General features: G+C 39.4%; 1 protein-coding gene across 1 annotated transcript in view; it reads left to right on the top strand.

Moving 5' to 3' along the window:
• ryr2b (ryanodine receptor 2b (cardiac)) overlaps window positions 1-17,653 on the top strand; it is an 84,840-nt gene that overhangs the window by 10,297 nt on the left and 56,890 nt on the right. Inside the window, exons 6-29 of the mRNA XM_085369113.1 lie at window positions 1-23; window positions 661-784; window positions 2,777-2,873; window positions 2,959-3,033; window positions 3,371-3,527; window positions 3,683-3,844; window positions 3,966-4,087; window positions 4,871-5,054; window positions 5,132-5,267; window positions 5,412-5,507; window positions 5,691-5,809; window positions 6,173-6,306; window positions 9,619-9,860; window positions 10,689-10,881; window positions 10,997-11,216; window positions 11,353-11,457; window positions 13,136-13,239; window positions 13,858-13,941; window positions 14,759-14,918; window positions 15,106-15,253; window positions 15,723-15,931; window positions 16,582-16,756; window positions 16,872-17,080; window positions 17,202-17,394. The exon at window positions 1-23 is cut by the window's left edge and continues 90 nt beyond it. Coding sequence (XP_085225239.1) covers window positions 1-23; window positions 661-784; window positions 2,777-2,873; window positions 2,959-3,033; window positions 3,371-3,527; window positions 3,683-3,844; window positions 3,966-4,087; window positions 4,871-5,054; window positions 5,132-5,267; window positions 5,412-5,507; window positions 5,691-5,809; window positions 6,173-6,306; window positions 9,619-9,860; window positions 10,689-10,881; window positions 10,997-11,216; window positions 11,353-11,457; window positions 13,136-13,239; window positions 13,858-13,941; window positions 14,759-14,918; window positions 15,106-15,253; window positions 15,723-15,931; window positions 16,582-16,756; window positions 16,872-17,080; window positions 17,202-17,394 — 3,471 coding nt within the window. The remainder of the gene's footprint in view (window positions 24-660; window positions 785-2,776; window positions 2,874-2,958; window positions 3,034-3,370; window positions 3,528-3,682; window positions 3,845-3,965; window positions 4,088-4,870; window positions 5,055-5,131; window positions 5,268-5,411; window positions 5,508-5,690; window positions 5,810-6,172; window positions 6,307-9,618; window positions 9,861-10,688; window positions 10,882-10,996; window positions 11,217-11,352; window positions 11,458-13,135; window positions 13,240-13,857; window positions 13,942-14,758; window positions 14,919-15,105; window positions 15,254-15,722; window positions 15,932-16,581; window positions 16,757-16,871; window positions 17,081-17,201; window positions 17,395-17,653) is intronic.

Raw genomic sequence — 17,653 nt, forward strand, 5'->3', positions numbered from 1 at the left:
ATGTGTCTTCAGAGAGATACTTGGTGAGTCAGAACAAAACTGAAGTTTTCCTTAATGGCAAAAATATACTCTGAGTGAGCCTCCACTACGTTAAATATCAAGCACACTAACCTGGTTAAAAGTTCATTTTGTAGACAGTGAGGTAGCAGAAAAGGGTTGCACTTTTATATATTTTATGTTTAGCAGCCATTTTATGGCTATGCACAGATATTTTTGGAATGACACCATGCTGTGATCTCATCCGCTGGGATCAGGTTTGGTCTATCGGTGGTGGGCCAGGGGACATTGTAAGTAGTGTATGGGAAAGCATTATTGTGATAAGAGCGATGGCAAGGGAGCAGCGATCCATTAATAATGCTAAAAACAATCCTAGTTGGCCGGCTAGTCTCCATTGGTCGCTTGCCAAGAGCTCCAGCCATGACTGCATTTAGTGTTTGTTAACTACCTGCCCCTCAACAAGACTGACAAGAGGTTGGAATCATAATCAGAAGGCTAGGCTGGTTAGCATGTGAACCTCAGAGTTATTTCACACAGTACCTGGCAAAAGTTTTCTCATGTCTCGAATATGTTGTGTAGCTTAATGGCTTCAGATATAAAATAAAGACAAGTTGTATTTATTGTTGATGAGAATATATTTAATGCCATTTTGTTTTTTCCCAGCACCTTTCCTTCGGCACTGCATCTGACAACAAAAGCTTGAGTGACAGTCTGATTGTTAATGCAGCCTTCCAGCAGACCCTCTGGAGTGTTGCTCCCATCTGCTCTGGACGCGCCGTTGCTCAAGGCAAGTTTTGTTTCCTTTTGCTTTCTAAACATGTTGCAAAGTAGCTCCTTTCTCAATTTAGATAATCCACCTGTTTCTTTTGCTCCCAACAAATACAGCTCTTTCAGTTTCTGCACTGCAGATAATTGTCATGGTCCTGGGTCGTGTGACCCAGTGTGTTATGCTTAACCTATTTTGATGTTTATTGTTTGCTTAGGTTCTTTAAGGTAGTCCAGCCCTTTTTGTAATTATGTCACCCTTGCATTACGTCTCCCTTGCCCTTCGTGTGTTTATGTCTGTGTGTCTTGTACTGTCAAGTTCATGCTGTCAGTTATGTCACCTCCCCCTGTACTACGTCTCCCCGGTTCAAGTCTCATGTTTCCTGTTTTACTTTGAAGGCCTGCATTCACTGTCTGTGTATTCAGCTCACTCCTCCTGTCCTGTCGTTAAGTTCATGTGTGTCAGCTGCGTTCCCATGTGTGGCCACTTCCCCTGATCATCCCTCATGTGTATTTAGTCTCTGTGTTTCTTACAGTCTGTGTCGTGTCGTCTGTGTTATCTCCCCTACCCCTTGTCATAGTTTCCCAGCCTTAACTAGTCCTAGTTTGTACTTTGTTTAGCCATAGTTTTCCCAGTCTATGTTCAGGTTTTCCCTCAGTTGCTTTGCTGCCTTGTTCCTTAAGTTTTCGGCCCTAAATAAAGGCTCGCCTTCTGTTAAGTCCGGTTTTTGTGTCCTCACCTCTGTTTGCTCTTGGGTCCTCCACTCACTCCACACGGTCTGCCCCGGTGGCCTGTGACATAATATTAATATGTTGGTAATAAATAATACATCAAAGCTGTATTTTAATAAATTGAGGGGACCAAATGCTAGTTCATAAAGATGCTATGGGCTTTTGAACTATTATTAATTGTGTGCAAAATATAAAGTTAGTTCAGTGCTGATGCAGTTTAGATGGATTCCAGAGGTTTTCCACAAGTATTCAATTTAAAGCAGTTACACTGAAATAACATAAAATGAATATGTACTTTCAGCTTTAATTTTAACATTAACCATTTTCATACACAGGCTCAGAATTTCAGAGAGCAGATTCAACAAATTAAAACCATAATAAATCAAGTGTGTAGTTTTAATACTTTCTCAAGTCTGAAACCATGGGAATGACAGAAGAATTGGATTTCTGTGTTGTTGTTGTTTTCAGGTTTTTTGCTAATTTAAAAAAAAGGAAAAAACAGTCTATATTTTAGACACTTTTTGTTTGTTAGTTGGTCTTGGTGCCTTTTTTTGCCCATGCATAACACTGGCTTCACAGAATTTTAATGAGGATATTGTATGTTTCTTCTCCAGCTTTTACATTCCCTTTTCCCCTCGTCATACTTCAGGTTGATCACTTATCCAAATAATGGTGGTCAAGCATTGCTCTAAATGTTTTTGGGTGTTTGTGGCAAATCTTTTTTTCCCTTTCTGATCTCGAGACTTGTTTTGCACCTTGTGGTGAGCCCTCTGTTTTTGCCCTTTTGAAGTCTTCTCTTTTGTGGCAAGTCTTGGGTTATAAGACTCCTCTTTCCTGGAGAGAATTCTTCACATGACTGGAGGGGAATTTATCTATAGCATGGAAATGACTCTATCACCACTGATGTCTTCCCTGGATGTAGGGTCACTTATGTGGTGTGTGCGTGTATCTGTGTGTTTTTGCTCTGTGCTAATGTTCCTGCTGTCTCCCTAATGGTTATATATTGTTTTGCAGCCCAAGGCCTGTCTTACTCACCACTTCACCTCTTTGACCACATGTTAGTGTGAAGGGGTTTAAATAACATGTGATGTCTGTGTTTCTTTATAAAATTCTGTTTAAGATCAGTCAAAAAGAAGCTGCAAATATTCAAACTTAAGGTTAGCAGTCGCTAGAGCTTTTACTACAGTTATATAGATTACCTTTTGTGCTACTTCTGTGAAATGTTGCATGTTTTACTAACCACTTCAAAGCAATAAATGTTTTTTTTTCTTGCTGACTCTAGGATACCTGAAGGGGGGTGAAACACTTCGGCTACTCCACAGCCATAGTGACGCATGTCTGACTGTTCCCTCTACAGAGCATGGAGAGGAGCTTCAAAGGTTAGTCGAAAAGACCAGTCTCCTCCCAAGTCAGCTCGCAGAAACGTCCTTTACTCCTCTGACTATGTCTGTTTTCTTAATCTAGGATAATGCATTATGAGCTTGGATCAGTCTCCGGTCATGCCCGGTCTCTCTGGAGGCTGGAGATTCTGCGAGTTGTGTAAGTGTACAGGGAATGTGGCGTCCGCTCACTTTGAGTATCAATAAATATGTTGCTTTTAAGCGCTATTCTATTCGAGCTCTGTAGTTCTAATGTTGTTACTAGAAAATACCAGTTTAAAGACAGGTAATGTTGTACGTATTGCACCAGGTCACCACCAGCCACAGAATTTCTGTTTTTGCCTGAAAGAGTGTGCACAATTGCTAGAGTCATACTTGATGTCATTGGCCCAGAACTTAGTTTCCCATGTCCCCTGCATGCTAATAGGGATTTTGACAGTAATGAGGAATAACTAAATGTTGTGGAGTGCTTGGTTTCCTCTCTTGATGTTTTCCAGTTGGAGTGGTAGGCATACATGCTGGGGCCAGCCATTTAGACTGTGCCACGTTACTACTGGAAGATACCTGGGTCTCACAGAGGAGAAAGGTCTGCAGCTGGTTGATCGGGACAAAGCTGACATCAATACAACCTCCTTCTGCTTTCGATCATCAAAGGTGAGGGGGGATATGAGAAATACACTGGACATTTCAGTGGTGTTCTGAGTCTTTAGAGATATAGAGTGTAATGTCATTTGTTTGAGTTTTTTTGTGTTTATTAAAAGAGAAAAGTTAGAAAAATAAGAATATTTAATGCCTTTTTTTGTGTTTAGGAGAAGCTTGACACCAACACAAAGACTGATGTTGATGGGATGGGAATCCCAGAGATCAAATATGGAGATTCCATTTGTTTTCTTCAACATGTAGCCTCTGGGCTCTGGCTAACATACCAAGCTGCTGATGCCAAGTCCCATATGGGTGGAGCTCAGCGAAAGGTGAACTTGTATACTCAGTATTACTATAATAAGACAATAACTGGCAGTTAACCAACAGTGTTGGACTAAAGAATCTGGCAAAAGAATCTGTTGGATATAATTGCAAATGATGTGTTTTCAGGCAATTTTGCACAGTGAAGGGCATATGGACGACGGGCTGACACTGTCTCGTTCTCAGAGGGAAGAATCTCATACTGCCAGACTAATACGGAGTGCTGTTCTCCTCTTCACTCGCTTTGTAAGGTACAGGATGCTGGATTAAGACCTTCAGTCATTTGTGAATAACTTAGCGACAGTTTTTTATAGCTGCAGTGCTGGCTTAATGCTAAATGTCACACTACATGTCCGACTGAGCGTGGGTTTACAGCATTCGCTTTGAAGATATGTTTATGATATATACATACAATCAGAAGACCAGTGATGTTATCGTCTTGGCATTGTGGCTCTGATAGGACCTCCCCGCCCTCGTGTATGCGCACATGAAAAGCTGGAGGTGGGAAGAGCAGCAGCAAGACCCTCCAGAACTAAACAAAGCAGTCAACTCAGATACAGCGTCAAGGAAGGAGCTGGGCAGATTCAAGAAGCTTAAATAGCATGCCCTCTATGACACAACAAGTTAGCTGTGTAGATGGGTATCAGCTGATGTGGGCTGACACTGAGATCAGATGATCTGCAATGATTGCAGCTAAGCTTGACTTTGTGGGCTGCTGGAACTAATGCTTTGCTCTGTTTTTTACCTTATCTGATAATTTTGAATTGCCATGTCATAATTACAAGAAATCTGGAGGATGAGAATACTTGGGGCTCAGATACTGTCTGTCTGTCTCACATTTGGCTTTTTAAATTTTGAGTCTTTTATTTGTAAAAAATAAAATAAATTCATAGGCTAGTATAACACCTTCTGTCTTTACTCCATCGATCGAGAATAAAACAAGTTTGGCTGGTGATAGTAGCAGCAATTATAATACAAGACAATTTGGCAGACTTGTAGGTAGAGTCTAAAAACAAACTTTTTTTTTTCTTTAGGAAACTTGATGGTTTTAACCAAGAGGTAAATATCCCCTCTGTCAGCCTGCCAGTGGAGACAGTGACACGCAGTCTGCAGGATCTGATCATCTATTTCCAGCCTCCACTGGAGGGGCTAGGCCATGAAGCTAAACAGAACAGCATGGCGGCGCTAAAGAATCGACAGAACATGTTTCAAAAAGAAGTAAATCGATAAGTGTGAATGAGTCCTACATGTGCTATGCCTCACGCTTCCCTAACTGTGCCTCCCTTTCTTCTCAGGGTGTGATAGATTTGGTCTTAGATTGTATTGACCGTCTACACCAGTATAGTAGTGCTTCTCATTTTGCTGAGGCTGTTCAGAGTGACACAGGAGAGGAGTGGGAGACCATCGTCAACCATTTCTATGAGCTGTTGGGTGAGAGTAGTATAGATGGCACCATACTTATTTTTTGAAGATACCACAAATATCTCCTAATCTGTTAAGGTTCCTCTTATTATCTTATCGTCTGTTAATATTTTTGTTAATATTTTTTGTTTTTTTTGTTTTTTTCCTCTTAAGCTGCTCTGCTCCGGGGAAACCGTGCAAATTGTGCTAATTTCTCGGGTTCGCTGGACTGGCTGATTAGCAGGCTAGAACGGCAGGAGGCCTCTTCTGGTTGGTTGGATTTGCTTTATGTTTTCTTCATCAGCCATTGTGGATTGAAATTTTACAGTATATATTTATATTATATTTGACATTGGTTATCGTGTGTTGTCTGGGATTTATACCTAATAGTATAGAAGCATAGAGGTAAATGCAGGTTATCATCCACACAATAACGGGCAGTTATATTTACAGGAGTCCTGGAAGTTCTTCACTGCGTCCTTGTGGAAAGCCCTGAAGCTCTCAATGCCATCAAGGAACAACACATTCAGTCTGTCATCTCATTTCTGGACAAGCTTGGATGCAACCACAGGGTAGTGTTTAGAAGGCTTTTGTGTGTATTCAATATAAAAATAAGATTGAAGTAAAGTGCATGGATAATAAGTGATGCCGAATGGCCAGTAATTTCATTATTAAGCTTTTTGGCTACAGTGGCATGTCTGCATTAATTAAAAATAAATACAAAAAGTCCTTTGTTATTATCCTAATTTTCTCTCAGAATTTGTCATTATGGGGCTTAAGCAAATTCCACATTTCTCACCAGTCTAGTAACATAGACATAGTGTTTCACTTTTAACAGCTATAATAACAGTTTCCAATCTGTTTCCTGATGTCGGATCATTTCCATTTGCTTATTGAGCTATTGCCACATGAAGAGCTGACAGGTTGTGTTCCAGGTGCTGGAGGTGCTTTGTTCTCTGTGTGTGTGCCATGGTGTGGCGGTGCGGTCCAATCAGAACCTCATCTGTGACAGTCTGCTGCCAGACAGAGATTTGCTACTCCAAACACGTCTCGTTAATCAGGTCACCAGGTAATTTTATAATCTGGTTTCCAAACAGGACCGCTTTTTGTTTTTGTGTTTTTGCCATTCCACTCATCCTTTTTACTTTGAAGTTTTCTGAATTTCTCTACATTCAGACAGAACTCTGATTTTGGATTATTGTTTTTTACTACACATAAAAATCAGATGCAAAGTAGCACAAAGAACAATATATTAAGTAGGTAGCTTTTACGGTTCTGTGCAAAAGTCTAAAGCCACCCCTCATTTCTTTATATTTTGCAATATACAGCAATTTCTCCCCAGGGTTTCCGGAGGTCTTTCAAAGTATATCTTTGGAAATTGGCTGCTTTTTCATTCATTTTCAGTCCAGTTGTTTAACCTAACCCTGCAAAAGCACCTGGATAGAAAAACCCACTGTGAAACACTTTCAATCATAGATTGGGCTCCCCAGAACCCAGACCTTGGCATTATTGAAGCAGTGAGGGATCACCTCAACAGAGAACAGAACAAAAAGCATCCAGCATCCAAAGAAGGGCTTTGAATGTCCTTTAAGAAGCCTGGAGAGCTGTTCCTGAAGACTACGTAAAGAAATTATAAGAAAGTTGCATTAAAGAGTTCAGGCTACACTGAAGAATGCTGACATTCAAGCTCGTTAGAAGTATACAAACATTTTGCCTTGCATACTTTATATCCATGTATGTTTGCAGATGTTTTAATATATCAGTGCACTTATTTTTCCATTATTTTAAAGTGAAATAAATATGAAATAATGGGAGGGTGGCCGTATTTATGTTTGGCAAATAACTCAATAGGGGTTTCTTTCCCTGACTCTTCTCATGCTCGCACATGCATTTGTTTAGCTGAGTGTTATTTGTCAACTGTGGCGCTCCCACGGGCCTTGATATTCTTGTTTTTCATCTGTAAAGATGTCACATCCTTGATACTAGAAATATTTCAGATTTTTCTATAGCGTGACATTCGTTTTTTTTTTGTTTTTTTTCTCTTTTGGATTTAATTAAATACTTTCTTTTTTCCTCCAGTGTCATCTCTTCAATTGCTGCATCATTTTTTTTATTTTACATCTGAATAGATCGGAACAATAATGTTGATGTCAGAGCTTAGATGTCTTTGTCTCACCCTCGTCTCGTGAGAGTTTGGAAAGATTACCTTAAGCCCGAGGTGGTATGACTCAACGGAGGCATTTTTTAGCCAGTTTCATCATAGTCCATGCTCTTCTTCTGTCTCTCAATATTTTGACCTGCTGTGCCAATCTGATCTTGTAGGCAGTTTCCATTTCCCTTTTCCTTTGAGCAAGTTTTTTTCTGCCCAATCTGCCCTTTCTCTGTAAGCAGCTGCCTTCTTTTATCATGCTTTTTTCCCCATCAGCAGCCCATTTCATTCCTCAGGCTTTATAACTTATTTTGTTTCATATTCTTCACACCTGCTCAGTCCATGCCCCAGCTCTCCTTTCCTCCTAAAGCAATTTCTCATTCTATCACTTCTTGTTCCAATAAATGCTTCATTAGTACATCTGCTTTCATTCTGATTTCCTTTATCTCATCAATTTTCTTTCTTCTCTCCCTCACCTACCACAGTGTGACAGTTCTTCCAGATGCTCTCTTCTTTTTACATTATTGCCTTTATTAATCTATTCTTTCCATGCATTTTATCTAGCCTCAATCCAGCCTTTTATGAGTAAAACTAAAAACATGTATACTAGCTGGTATTTCAAATGCTGATTAAGTTTTTATTTACACAATAAAAGTGGCTTACTGACTTCAGTGCACTGCTTTTTTAATGGCTGGGTGCTTGGGAGTCCCATTCATAATTAAATTTCATTTGCTGGATTTACTGATTTGACATGAATCTAAATTTAAGTCCAAAGTTTAATCAGCTGAACTTTGGAGTTGTTGGAACTGCAAACCTAATTTAAAAAAAAAAAAACTTGGGACACTGTGTAAATTGTTAATGAAAACATAATGCAGTGATTTGAAATCTCAGATCAATAGAGCATGTTTTCTAGGTTCTATTTACAGTAAAACACAGGAAACATTTCAGATGTTTAAACTGGAAAAGTTTACCAGTTTTAGAAAAGTTCATTTTGAATTTGTTGGCAACACATCAACATATCAAAAAAGGATATGTTTACTACTAAGTACCGCCTTCTCTTCTTTTAACAATAGTCAATAAACATCTGAGGGGGGGCCTGAGGAGACCAGATGCTGGATATTTTGGATGAGGAATGTTGTCCCATGCTTGTTTCATGTACAATTCCAGCTGGTCAGCAGTCCTGGATAGACTTACTTTTGTTTCAACGAGGACTAAATCTCTCCAGTGATGGTGCCGTGTTGCTGCAGCATATGTAGTATGTGGCTTAGCGTTGTCTTGCTGAAATATCCACGTCACAATTATGCCTGTTATGGTGCAATGCAGCTGAAGAGCACAGCCATCCAATGTTGAGTTTTCGCTTTGTTCTTTGTGCTTAGAGAGTCTTTTGATAATGTTATGTACTGTAGATGATGGGATATTCTAAATCTTCACAATTTTATTTTGAAGAACATTATTCTGAAATTGTTCCAGAATTTGTAGATACAATTTTTGGCTACTGAGAAACTGATGCTCTTTTTATGCCCACTCGTTTTACTTACCTGTTTCCAACAAACTTAATTAGTTGCAAAATATTTCTTCAGCTGTTTCTTTTAAGTCTTGTTTACTTTTCCAGCCTTTTGTTGTCCCGTACCAACCTTTCTGACATGTTTTGCTGCCATCAAATTCAAAATGAGCTAATATTTTTCATGAAATAGTAAAATGTCTCAGTTTAAACATTTGTTTCCCATGCTCTATAGTGAATAAAATCTGGGTTTATGACACATGCATATCGTTGCATCCTATTTTTACTTACATTTCACACAGTGTTTTATGTCATAAACAATTTCTGGCTGAGAGCACACAGCAACGTTATGCTGAAGTCTGTGGACACAAACTTAACGTTCACAAAGTTGGACTCTCTCCAAGTTAACTTGTAATTACAGACTATCAGCAGCACTTAAAAGTAAAAGCCCACTACCTGAATGTTTCAAACACTGAGCTTTGCTAATTAAGAGTGTCACAGCTTAAAAATGAGTTGTATGGGTGCACCATGTATCTAATTAAGTTGTCATATCAACGCAGAATGAATTTCACTTTTATTTGCGAGCAGACTACTCATATGCATTGTAAATTATTTCAAAATTAATTTATGATCACACCAAATACACTAAAATCTTAAAAGATGAGTTGACTGAAATTTCTCTGTCTTTTTTTGCCTTTTTTGCCACATTTCTCTGCATATTACAACAACAGCATGAGGCCAAACATCTTCCTAGCTATGGGAGAAGATTCATCCCAGTATCGCAGGTGGTACTACGAGCTGGTTGTGGATCACGTCAAACCCTTTCTCACATCTGAGCCCACACACCTGCGTGTCGGCTGGGCTTGCATGAAAGGCTACCAGCCCAGGCCGACAGGCGGCGAGGGCTGGGGGGGGAATGGAGTGGGAGATGACCTCTGCTCGTATGGCTTTGATGGACTTCACCTCTGGTCAGGTGAGGATGAGCTCAAACGGCTGATAAACAGCTTGGTCTGTTTAACATTATTGTATAACACTGATCACAAGAGTTTACAGGATGAGTAAACTCCACATACTCCAAAGACAAATATCAGAGTCTGTAGCTGTTACAAACATGATAACAAGTCAGTTTGAAAAACTTAGCACATTACTTTAGTGCCACAAAAGCTACACATGGGAGGATTACCATGGCAATTAAAGCACAAAATGCATTATAATAGATCATTTTTAATTTCCTTGTTCAGAATAATTGAAATGTCTGTAGTTAGTGCAATAAAAGCTGTGACTGCAATTGCTGAGCGTCACTTAATTATCCACAGAGAACAATTAACATATTACTTTTTTCTTTCAAGTTTAACGTGGACAGAAAAGAGAGAGAGCAGTGGAGGCAATTACAATCTCAGTTTTCAGTAGTGATGATTGCACTTCATCAAAAAAATAAAAACAAAAAACAAACCTCTGTATTTTGATAAAGATTTGCTTGTGCAGCACAGACATCTCGTGTAAAACATGAAACGTGTCAACATTTTCTGGCTCGTTGCACTTTATTCTTATTTAGTGTGGACAGCAGTAGATTATCATTGATGTTTCTAATTATCAGGAATGGCTTTGCTGTGAGGCGTGTTCCTAAAGTGCCTTAATCTTTACAATATGTTTTACATTTATGAAACATTCATTTGATTTGACTTTAGTTGTAGTGTTTCCATTTAATAAAGCACAAAGCACTTGAATTCTCATTTTAAGTTGTACAGAAACATTAAAAATGTAAATATGAAGACTAATGAGTGTGTCTCCTGAATCTTAGGCTGCGTGAGCCGGAAAGTCAGCTCCCCGTTCCCTCACCTACTAAAAGATGATGATGTCGTTAGCTGCTGCCTTGACCTCAGCATTCCCTGCATCTCATTCCGGGTCAATGGTCTACCTGTGCAGGGCATGTTTGAGAACTTCAATGCTAATGGACTTCTTTATCCTGTGGTCAGCTTCTCTGCTGGAGTAAAGTTAGTATCAACACTATTATTGTTTTTTTGGGTTTTTTTTTTTTATGGTTTTTTTTTCAAGAAATCCACAAAACAATAAATTTTCTCTTCCTCTTTTCTTGGAAAACAAAACAAGAGTTCGTTTTCTGTTTGGGGGAAGGCATGGAGAGTTTCGCTTCCTGCCACCTCCAGGTTATGCTTCTTGCTCTGAAGCTCTTCTCCCAAAAGTCAGACTGAAGGTACAGCTGTGTCAGGAATACATTTTGGATCATGGTGAAGGGAAACAAGAGCTTATTGGCCCCTTAGTGCCTGTCACTCCAGTTACCTTCACTCCGACAACAATAGATATCAGCAAGGTAAATCTTGTTTTACAAAGATGAAATGTTTGTATACTTAAAGTCTTTATAACTAATTTGTAGAGAATCATTTGCTCAGAGAAATGACACCATCTCAGAGTAGTTTAGCTACTTATGCAGTACTTTTACCCTACAGGTGGTATTGCCTCCACAACTTGAGGACATTCGAGAAAAAATGGCTGAGAATATCCACGAGCTCTGGGTAATGGACAAGATTGATCTCGGATGGACACATGGACCAGTAAGAAAAGACACAAAATGTATAATTTTATAAAATTGCATAACTGATATGCAGTATTGTATAAAAGTCTTGATCCACCCCTCATTTCTTCATATATTTAAAGAGGAAAAGGAAAAATAAATGCACTTATTTATTGAAACATACAGATATCCATGGAGTGAAGTATGTAAGGCAAACAGAGTAAGTTTTAATAAGCTTGAAAATCAGTATTTGGTGTGACGACCTTTATTCTTCAACACAGCCTAAATTCTGTTTGGCAAGCTCTCTTGTAATTACTTTAAGTAGTCTTTAGGAAAAGTTATCCAGGCTTCTTGAAGGACATTCAACGCTCTACTTTGGATGTTGGCTGCCTTTTGTTCCTTTCTCGGCTATGATTATTGATGCCGGATGCCTAGGCTCCTGGGAGGCCAGTCCATGACTGCACTGGGAGTGTGTTTGGCATCACTGTCATGCTGAAAGATGGTATTGTATGGTGGATCAAAACCTGATGGCACTCATCTGCGTTCATAATTCCATCAGTTTTCACAAGATCCCTAACACCACTAGCTGAAATGCAGACCCAAAATGTAACAGTTTCACACTTACTGTTGTACCTTCTCCATATATACACTGATGATTATTTGAACCAAATAGCAAACGAAACAAACGAAACACAAGGAGCCAGAAACCAAAACACAGGGAACAAAAGTCCAAAACATAACAAAACAACAGCACTGACCGCGAAGCCAGCGACCGTGACGGAGCAAGTCCGGAGGCCGGCCGCGCGGAAGGCAGCACACCCTGGAAGGCAGCATAGAACGACACCGTTAAGGAGGGCATCCACGATGCTGGGTCCATGTTCTGATCGCGATCTTCTGTTATGGCAGGGCTGTGTGCATGCAGGAGTGGTGGCATCCTAACAAAATTTGGATTCATTACTCCATAAAACCTGCTGTCAGTGATTTTCTGTCCATTTCTTGTGCAATTTGGCATTCCTCGGGCTTTTCCCCACATTTTCCTTCCTTAACAATAGCTTCTTGACAGCTGCTGAGAGCATTTCTGATGAGGCTTCAGCAAACAGCAGATGGATCACCTGAAGGACATGACATCTTCTGTAGATTTTTTTTTTTAAGCTTGCCAATCTTTCTTGACCCTTCACTTGTCCAGTTTCCTCAATTTATGGGCACATTGCACATCATGCCTAGATATGCCAAATTTTCAACTAATAGCTCTTTAGGAATCATCTTGTTGGTGCAGAAAATACTATTTTATACCTGTCAGCCTGTGTTATCTTTGGCATTTGTCAGCTAAAGAAATCTGAGCAAATGATGTGTTTTTGTGACCGGCTGCTAGTAACAAAGTATCTAAAATTTCAATTTAAAATTGCTCAGCTTTCTGTTATGTGTTGCCACAACACTGGTTTATCTTTTGAGTTTGGTGCTTTCTTATGGTTGAATAAATCATCGGTCAGTTTGAAGTGTCTTAAACAAGCAAGCAAAAAAAGAACATTTCTGTTAAAATGGTCAGGTACAAAGACTGTAATGCTGTTAGCTAATTTGTTTCCAAAGAAAGACTCCTTTGAAGCAAAACGTAAGGAAATGAGTCTCAATGACACTCTAATGAATCATCATTATGATTACTTTTTAAGAAATCCACATGGTTTTTGCTTGCCTTGCAAAATAACGTCTCTCTCAAACAGGTGAGGGATGAAGGTAAGAGACATGATCCTTGTCTGGTGGAGTTCTCCAAGTTGCCAGAGCATGAGAGAAACCAGAACCTTCAGATGGCACAGGACACACTCAGGTGAGCTCTGTTCGGTTTCATACAATAATAATAATAATAATGATGCAGCACGGTGGTTAGCACTGTTGCCGCACAGCAAGAAGGTCCTGAGTTCAATTCCACCGTCAGGCCAGGGTCTTTCTGTGTGGAGTTTGCATGTTCTCCCTGTGTTTGTGTGGGTTCCCTCTGGGTACTCTGGCTTCGTCCCACCATCCAAAGACGTCCAGTTTGTGGGGATAGGTTAATCGATTAATCCAAATTGCCACTAGGTGTGAATGTGGGAGTGAGTGTGAGCGCGAATGGTTGTCTGTCTCTGTGTGTTAGCCCTGTGACAGACTGGCGACCGGTCCAGGGTCTACCCCGCCTTTCGCCCTATGACAGCTGGGATAGGCTCCAGCACCCCCCGCGACCCTGAAAAGGATAAGCGGAAGCGAATGGATGGATGATGATAATAATAATAATAAAAACCCAGTGTGCTTGATTATTATTTTCATTTAATTTTTATTTATTTATTGGAACGATTTTTATAAAAAAAAAAAGATTGTGACAGACCTTGTGCTTTTCAAATCTAATATTTAGTAATTAGTAAGTAGTGTCTGCTGCAGTAGTGAATTTTCAAAGTTTTATTCTTCATTGGAGGACCCTGCTGGCACTTGGTTTCCACATCGGATTGATGGATGATCATGCTGAGAAACACATGAAATACATGAGACTTCCTGTCAAGTAAGTGAAAATCCACTAAAAAAACAAAAATCCACTATGCAAGATTTATGCATATATCCTTTTTCTTATCTGCTTATCCAGTTTAGGGTCATGGGGTTGCTGGAGCCTATCCAAGCATAATGTAATATCATGTTTGATTTAATTTAGTCTGGTTCAGCTGTGAGTTGCATCATGTCTAAATTAAAGTAGCAGAAAAAGATAAGGACCATCTTATGGTGGTAATGGTAACTCATTTTATGAGGCTACAATAAAGAGAGGATACACAACTGCAGTTCATATTCATTTGATCTCGTATGCTTGCACTAGGAGAACATCTCACTTCAATTTCAACACTCTTCTTTGAGCCATCCTTGCAAACAAATTCTTTTTAAAACTTACAGCTTATGTCAAAGAATAGTTTAACTGCGATAAAACAGTACAACAGCACAATGAACATCACAAACCACCGCCTACTGAACACACTCTTTTCAAACGCTAACTCAAGATGTTTGAAGTGTGTATTTGTCCTTTGCAGCCTTTAGTCATATGTTGGCTCCTTTAAATTCTCTGAGAATTTTTCTTCCCCCACTTTTTAAATGCAATTTTGTTTATTTATTTATTATTTATATTTCTTTAACGTTTATTGATGTTCTGCTTTATTTGTTTCGTGCGGTTCAAGCAGGGTGTAGGCCAGGAGGGAAAAAGTGAGCATTTTGTTTACTCAAGGCAGTTGAAAGTATTTTATACAGGAATGATACAAAAATACTGTTTAACATTCAGGAACTGTAACTGTGATCCTGTCACATCTCTGTCTTTTTTGCTTTGTTTTCTGTCTTAGGTATGAGCAGATGACTGGCTACAGGCCTGCTCCAGTAGACCTGAGCCAGGTGTCTCTGAGCTCAGACCACGAGGAAGCAGTTAACTTGCTGGCGGAGAATGAACACAACGTATGGGCCAGAGAGAGAATCAAACAGGGATGGACTTATGGAGCGCAACAGGTTTATGTTCTGTGCTGGATTACTTCAGTTTGTTTAATTTTACACAAAAGTACTTTTTCCAGAGTGTTAAAATAGTTATAATATACTTTATATAGATATTCACATAGTAGCAAAAGGTTATACCATGAGATAATTGTATAGCGTCAAACATAGTTGCCCTTCTTGCTCCTTGCGTCTGTACTTTTAGGATATAAAAGCAAAGCAGAGCCCTTACCTTCTGCCCTACAGCCTTCTTGATGAAAGAACTCGGAGAGTGGGAAGAGAGAGCGTCAGAGAGGCTGTCTGTACCCTGCTGGCATACGGCTACAGCCTGGAGCCCCTAAACCAGGAACACAGTATGTTTCAAAGATCTGTTATAAAACTGTAGCTTAGTGCACATCATATGTAAGGTAATCGGTGTAAGTTCAACTGCGATATATTAACAAAGTAGTAAACAAAGGTTTATTTGTATATTAATCATACTGCAGTATTTGTCACCATTGTTTTCCCAGAGGGATTTTGTTCTACAACGCTTTTCCCAAAAACGAAACTTGGGGCGTTGTAGAAAATGTAAATAAACCTAGATTGCTAGGATTTGCAAATAATCTTTAGCACATATTTATGTAGAAAATAATCTAATGAATGTTAAACATGACAAATATATTTTTATTACATGTTTATTTATTTAGACATATGTGTAGATGTAGGGTTTTGATGATTAGTGGGGATTTTCTGCTGTCTCTTACATTGTATCCAGCATTCCAACTTTTTTGGAAATACGTTTATGGCAAATAACAATATGTTTCCTGTTTCTTGGCTTTACAGCTACATTATCAAAGCCATGTTTCTTCTCTGCTGAGAAATGCAGAGTGTTCAGACCAGATAAATCATATGCTGTGACCCAGGGGAAGTGGTATTTTGAATATGAAATACTGACAGCAGGGAATATGAGAGTGGGCTGGGCCCGACCAGGCTGTACCCCAGATAAAGAGCTTGGCTCAGATGACCAAGCATATGTCTTTGATGGATTTGAGGTGAGATATAATTAAATTTGACATTTCTTACTTTGACTACTGACCATTACAGTAGCTGAATGGGAATCGGCCCAAATTATAATGGCTTTGTTAATGCATATTTATTTATTTTCATCTTTTTTGAATTTACTTAACTAATAAACTTTAATTAACTGTTTTTTCTTGCTATATAACTATAACTGAGACTAGGTGACGTTTTAGAGAGCAGACAGAAGGAGATATGTAGGCACAGACAAGTATCTATTGAAAGAAACTGAAACATTAGTTACTTTTTTTGGACCTTCTAATGTCTGCATATTGTGTCACGTTAGTTGCATATCCTTGCAGTGACTCCTGACCTCATATTGTTGGTTGACCAACACAGAAGGTCTCAGTTACTCCAAAGCTGTGTTGATATGATTAATTAAGATCAAACAGTTCCAATTTTTAGTGATTTGTTTTCCATACGTATCATATTTTGGTACTAACATGTGGTATATAGATTATTAAAAAAATGTAGAGTTTTTAGATAACTCTTCAAATAGATAGCAGTAACCTCATGCAAAATATACTTTATGACATGTCTTGTATTGGCTCTTCTGGGTTGTTTTTTTTTTTGCCTTTGGCTTTTTGCACTTGTCTCTTTCCTTCTAACTCAATGTTGCTTTCAGGCTCAGTGGTACCATCAGGGCGGCGAGCCCCTGGGACGTCCATGGCTGAGAGGTGATGTGGTGGGTTGCTTGGTGGACATGGATGAATGCACCATGATGGTTACGCTCAATGGAGAGCTGCTGTTTAATGACAGAGGATCGGAGCTGACTGCCAAGGACTTTGATATTAGAGATGGTCTGTAAAAGTTTTTGGCTTTATACTTTCTGCTGCATTTTGATATAGCTTTACTATACCTTTATTTAAAAGTCTAATATCGGAAAACTATATTGCCACTTCCCGTGTCTTCCAGGCCTATTACCTGTGGTTAGTGTTGGGGTGAACCAGGTGGGGAGGCTGAATCTGGGACGCCAAGTAGGCTCTTTGCAATACTTTACTGTGTGTGGCCTGCAGGAGGGGTATAGACCTTTTGCCATCAACATGGCCAGAGACCCAGCTCTGTGGATGAGTTGGAAACAGCCGCAGTTTACCTCCATACTACCTGATGATCACTATTTACAGGTAAACTTACCATATATACAAGGTTTCCTTCACCCATCTACAGACCTTGATGACCTAGAGTTGCTAGTAGTGGTGATCAGTTAACACTGATCCTGAAAACCTTGCTCAAATCTTTTTCAAGGTTACAAGAGTCAGTGGCTCAGCAGATTCCTTATCCAGCCTGAGGGTCTCCCAGTGTATGCAACCGCACCATGGTGGAGAAAGTGAGATGGGCTATTATCGCCTCAGCATGTCTGTCGGATGTGCTGCTGTCCTCAGAAGCCCACCAGGGGGGGTGCTTCCTGTGGCCTCCAGTGCTCTCTCTCCAAGCTCAGGTTTATTGATGTTATATACAGTATGTTCAAGTTTGAAATCTTTTTTTGAGAACATGTTACATCGGACCACATTAAAGCTCTGTTTAGTTTGACATAATTTCAACAAGCAAATATCTCTAGACCTGAATCAAGATCTGTTGTTATTATTATTAGGCTACTGGGAGAAACAGTTAGTGTGGGTGACTTGCATAGCTGCAGCTATCCAGATTATCCACTGTCTATGCTATTGATATTCTGCCATTATGACCTTGATGAGCCT

The sequence above is a fragment of the Diplotaxodon limnothrissa genome, linkage group LG13, assembly GCF_057381915.1.
Source record: "Diplotaxodon limnothrissa isolate DT_005_m linkage group LG13, D_limnothrissa_male_GT1.1, whole genome shotgun sequence".
NCBI classification, from domain to species: Eukaryota; Metazoa; Chordata; class Actinopteri; order Cichliformes; family Cichlidae; genus Diplotaxodon; species Diplotaxodon limnothrissa.